Source organism: Belonocnema kinseyi, chromosome 2 (genome assembly GCF_010883055.1).
Source record: "Belonocnema kinseyi isolate 2016_QV_RU_SX_M_011 chromosome 2, B_treatae_v1, whole genome shotgun sequence".
Taxonomy (NCBI): domain Eukaryota; kingdom Metazoa; phylum Arthropoda; class Insecta; order Hymenoptera; family Cynipidae; genus Belonocnema; species Belonocnema kinseyi.
In genome coordinates this window covers 20092922-20098800 of record NC_046658.1, presented here as the reverse complement: position 1 = coordinate 20098800, position 5879 = coordinate 20092922, and the positions used below count along the sequence as shown (strand labels likewise).

Genomic DNA, 5879 nt, shown 5'->3' with positions numbered 1-5879 from the left:
TAGTTCTGAATTTTTCAAAAAAAAAATTCTAAAATCGGTGCATAATTGCGTTCTAAATGTCATTTTGAACCTCGTTTTCCGATTTCACCCCACTGTGCGACCAATTCTTTACACAAGACTTACTCTATTCGTGTACTAATTTTGAGCACAACTTTTTTAAATTGCTAAGCATACACCAGGTGATAGAAAAAATGGGGAAAAGAAGGAGAAATGCGAATAACTTGGTCAATATTATCATTTTGATAAAATACTTCGTATTAATCTTGGAGCATACCTGTGATAGAGTACCTTTTGTCTTCTAATAATTTTCGAAAAATAACTTGTTTTCAAGAAAAACGGTTTTTTATTATTATGGTATTCCTTTATTCAAACTCTTCTCAAAATATATCAATTTTATCAAAAAATGATTTAACAATGAAAATATGCATCTCTGGGAGTGAGCCAACTTTTGTTTCAAACTTTTTCATGTAAAATCAATTTCAAGAAATTTCACCTGAATGTCCGGCGACTTCCAAGCCGCCTGACAACACTTTTGCATCTAGGCACATGTGTTGATCGCCCTGATTTTGTTTGCCGAGTTGAGAAAACTCTTCATAATCAATCTGAGTCTCGTAGTGAAGGCATTGTCTTAACTATCGTATGTGGAATACCCTTAGATTCAAGAATACCCAGATATTTATATGATTCGCCTGTAGTCATTTTCGAACTCGTTCTCTAACTCTTCGGTTTCTGGGCTGAACTAGCGTACAACTTCAAGTCATCCATGTAAAGAAGATGGGTCACTTGATGGTCATCCTCATTATCATGAATTCTGAACCCATGAGACATGCTGTTTCGTGTTTTGCTCAATGGATTCAACGCTAAACAGAACCATAGTGCGCTGAAGGAGTCTCCTTGAAATATACCCGTCGTAAAGCATATTGATCTTGTTATCCTTGATTGCCCATGATCAAAATGCTTGATTCTTTTACCCCAGAGCCTCATCGCATGGCTTCGAATGTCAATTATGCGTGGGCAGGTTTTGTAAAGTTTTAAGACTTCAAGCTTCAAGACTTCAGAGTAAGTTCCTTTGATGCTTACGAGCTTGTGTCATGGCAACAGCGTCTATAGTGACTATATCTTTACAGCCTCGTGAGTTTTTACAACATCCTTTTTGTTCTTTTGTAAGAATGTCATTCTCGTCACAATGAGAATATACTTTATCTACAATGATAGCTGTAAGACATTTATAAATTTTTGGAAGACAGGCTATCGGTCGAAAGTCAGATGGATTTTGAGCGTCTGGTTTTTTTGGTATCATATACGTAGTACCCTGGAGAATAAAACCTGACATCAGATCTGGGTGTTCAATGATCTTCTGAAAACACCTTGCCAACGCAAGATGCACACCCGTCAGGTACTTGTACCAGAATTTGTGCACTATTTCCGGACCTGGAGCTTTCCAATTACTAGCCCTTTTCAAGACCGCTGAAACATCTAAAGCTGTGATGTTTGTCAGATGAATTTCAGGGCTATTGCTTGCCCTTACTTCCTTCATTTTGAACCACGCAGTGTCCAAATTGCAGCTGTTCATTTTCCCCCATACGCCCGACCAGTAGTTAGTCATATCTTCTAATTGAGGGTCTTCGGTGCCTTGGTGGTTATTTGGCTTTAATCTCAGTTCACGATAGAACCTTCTTTCATCTGTCTGAAAGTTTTGATTTTGTTCCCTTTGTGCATTACTTTTCGTGTACCGACGCAGTCTGGCAGCAAGAACATCAAGTCTCTGTCGTTAAGAGTTTAGAATTTCATCCAATATTGCTGGTGTTAATGTCTCGATGTGCCGAGGGTGGATGATTTTAGTAACATGGTTCATCAGCTTTCTGGTTCTATTTCCTTTTTTATATTGAGTTAATGGACCCAATTTGCACCTCACTTTACTGACATCCATATCCAACCTGATCTTCCATGGTGGATCTCGATCCCTTGCTGGGTCAAAAACGGCATTTGCAGGCCTAGTTTTCCGGCCCAACGTTCTAACGGTTGCCACAGCTGCACATTATATAAGAGTTTGCACCTCTAACGCAGTTTGTGCTACGTTCAAATACGTAGGTAAAACCTTGCTGTCGAGATGTGCTATTAGTGCACGCAGATCATTTGTGATGTTCATTTTAGGCATAGAATGCCTTAGTGTTGGTTCTACATATCTGAACTCTAGTAAAGCGTGAACAAAATTCCTTTCCAGGTGCTGTAGTTTTTCTGAGATTTTCCTATCCACATCATCGTTAGTAGTATCCGGATGTGGTTCTAATAGATCCGGTGCATGATGCTCATTATCCCTAGCACCTATGCCTTCAGCATCAATCAAGTCTTCGTTATCGATATCTTCCAAGGCAAGCTCATCAATAAGAAACTGCCATTCCACTTCCATTTTGATAGCAGCTATTATTTTTCTTATTATTATTAAACTTTCACTCGGGTAAACCCGGTTATACATCATAGCCACGGACTAAGTGAAGGACTGATGAGATTAGAATGTTATAAGTCAATTCAAATAATTTAATACGATGGTTGAAACATCCTGCGATGATGTTGTATGTATACAATTACGAGCGGCTACGAGCGTTATTAACTACTCAGGTGCAGACTTATGCATTTTTTTACAAGACAGCACGCTAAGTATTGATCCTTCAAGCCATTCTTTTTAAAAACAAAATCTTATTTCTTGAACAATATAATTGTATCAAAAATTAAATAAATGTATGTACTTTATAGTTATTTTTAAAAATTTAATTTTACAATCCATTGCGAGCGAAATACAAGGTTTTGCAGGACAAAGTGAAGGGCATTCTTTCCATGCAGAAAAATTTGATACTCACCACAGACATTTGGACGGAGTGAATGACTACGAAGAGTTTTGTGGGAATCACTGTACACTATTTGGATGGTATTTTTATTTTATATAAATTATATATGTATCTAACCAATTTAAACAAGCATTAGAATTTATTTAGCAATTTTTTTTTAGATACTGAAATGAAATCTGTGACGATCGGAGCGAAACCTATGCCCCAAAGGGAGACCATTGAGAACTTGTCTCTCACAGAAATCATCGCAGATTGGGGCATACACCTTGAGAATGTGAAGGCTGTCGTCACGGACAATGGGGCGAACATCGCCGCCGCTTGTAGAAGGGTTTTTGGCGCAACGAAGCACATAGCCTGCTTCGCACATAATTTGAATATCGCGGCAATAAATGACCTTGGCTTAAATGAAAAGGTCAAAGATGGTGCACTTCCGGTGCCACAACCCGACAACAGCGATGAGGATCCGATCGACGACGATGATGACTTTCATGATGTGGAGCCAGGGCTAACTACAATCAAACCACTGAAACAAACTCTCAAACAAATAAAAAGATTGTAGGGTTCTTTCGAAGAAGCGAAAGGGCCACAGAAGAATTGAAGAGTCTTCAAATGAAAGAATGGGATAAGGCAGAGCCGGAGTGTCTGAAGCTCATCCAGGAAGTGCGGATGTGGTGGAACTCCGTGTACCAAATGCTGGACCGATTTCTGAAGTTGTCAGATTTCATTCGGCGATTTTTGGCGAAAATTGCGAGGGAGAAGGCGAGCAAGGAGAAACCACCGGAAATAATCACGACCTATGAGGAAGAAGTTGTTACGGAGGTACGGGATTTGCTCAGGCCATTGGACCAAGTAACCAAGGAAGTTTGTGCAGAGCAGTCTGTCACTTTAAGCAAATGCATTCCTCTGGTGTCATGCTGCCGCATTTAATTTGAAAGAGTGATTACTGACAGAACTCGAAAAAAGGTTTGGAAACCTCGAGAATCTGAAGCTTGCTGCTATGGCCATTTTATTGGATACCCGATTTGAAAAGATACCCTTCCGGAGTGCTCCGTCTGTGTCCGACGCTGTTCAAGCAATCTGTAATAATTTAAGTTTAGGTTTTTCTGAATAATTTGTCCTTCAATCATACACATGTTAATTACAGTTTTTTATTTCAGGGAAGGAAGTGAAATTGAAAATCAGGGCGGAATCGAATGCTTCAAATGTCATGGTAGAAGAAACAGCGCCAACATTACCATCCGTAGCTCCTACAAAATTGAATGATATTTGGGTACGCTTCGCCAATATGGCACATGAGAAACAGCCTGGTACTATCAACGATAATGCAGGAGGATTCCCACTGGAAATCACCCAGTACCTAAACAGAGCTGTTTCGTCACGAACATTCAATCCATTTTGACGAATGGAATGACATGAAGCCGCATTATCCGCACCTTTATGAAGTGGCCATGGAATACCTTCCAATCCTGGCAACGTCGGTTCCATCCGAAAGGGTTTTTTCCAAATCAGGACTCATCATGACGAAGCTGCGAAACAGACTCTTGGGGAAACGTCTCAACCAATTATTATTTCTATCATCAGTCTCAAAGGCGTTATTGTTTGAGAAATAATCCTATGTTACAGTTATGTTCATGTATTTAAATATGGTCTAAATTAAGCACTTTTTTGAAAATTCAAATTTAGACTTTTTGTTTAAATACAAAATTTTAATTATGTGCATGTTTTTATACATAAAATATATATAAAATATATAGTAGGGGATACGCTGGGTAATTTAATCAAAGTTAAAATCGTCTTTGTTTTACATTGCGTTGAACTAGTCCCGAAACTATAGAACACAGTTCTATAAAATCGTAACCGATTTTTCGCCACAAAAAATTAATCTTCTATGTTATTATATATTATTACTATTATACTCTAATATTTGTTCACATGTTTAAGCACACAATTATTTATTATTACACAATCACTGTACTATTTATAATCGCACGCTATGGAAGTTTTTATTCGCCGCGGAGGTTCGAACCTTATAAGTTTCGCATTCCTAACGCCTAAAACTTCTCGGTTAGCCTAGCTTGAAGTATGCAAACAAAAATCTGAAATATAATCTACAGCTGTGGAAGGCCATCTTCAAATTTTTGTGACCAATTTTGTAAAAAATATTGTTACACTTATAATATATGTACTAAGATTTTAGATTTTAGAAATATTACGAAGCATTATTGTATATTTTATGTGCTTAATCAAAATTTAAACTTATTCCACAAATATTTTAAGATATTTCAAAAGATTTAAAAAAATGCAATATATATTTTCAGAAATTTAATAGATTTTAAAGGATATCCACAAATTTCCGAAGATTTCAAAAGATTTAACATACTTTAAAGAATTCAAGAACATTATTCATATTTCAGAATTACCTTAAAATCTTAAAACTCATTTAAATGCTACCCGAAATTCCTTAAAAAGTCTTAAAAATTACTTAAAATCTCTTAAATTCATTAAAAATATCTGGAACTCTTTTAAATATTTTGGAACACTTCTAAAATCTTTTAAAATTGTTTGAAATCTTTTGAAATTCATTTATAAACTTCAATCTTTTTTAATTCAAAAGAATCGTTAAATCCCGTTAAATAGTTTTTTTTTTTTGAGAATCTTCAAAAACGTGTAGAGCGCAAAGGGAAATTGAGGAATATGTCAAAATATTTGTGAATATTTCGGAATATTTTGAAATATCAAAAATGTATGAGAATAGAAAGAATATCCAGAAAACCAAGAATATTGAAAGAATAAGTGTATAGGAATATTCAGTGAAGGTATCATGAATATTGGAGTGATAGACCCCTCGGCATATATAAATAAATTGGTTTTAAAATATTGCATTTTGAAGAAACAATTTATTGTTTTAACTAAATGTTACATCCAAATCTTTGGTATACGAGGGTGGATTGATAAGTTTCCGGCCTGACCAAGAAAAACAACGTTTTTAAGAATTTTTTTTTTTATTTCTCAACATAATCTCCTCCAAGGCTG

General features: G+C 36.2%; 2 protein-coding genes across 2 annotated transcripts in view; both read left to right on the top strand.

Moving 5' to 3' along the window:
• The window catches only part of LOC117167957 (kinesin-like protein KIF13A), a 576826-nt gene that overhangs the window by 33516 nt on the left and 537431 nt on the right, over window positions 1-5879 (top strand). The window lies entirely within an intron of this gene.
• On the top strand, window positions 3751-4531 carry LOC117167956. Its single transcript, XM_033353224.1, has 2 exons — window positions 3751-3925; window positions 4004-4531. Exons 1-2 carry the CDS (start codon window positions 3844-3846, stop codon window positions 4243-4245), a joined length of 324 nt encoding a protein of 107 aa, XP_033209115.1. The 5' UTR covers window positions 3751-3843; the 3' UTR covers window positions 4246-4531.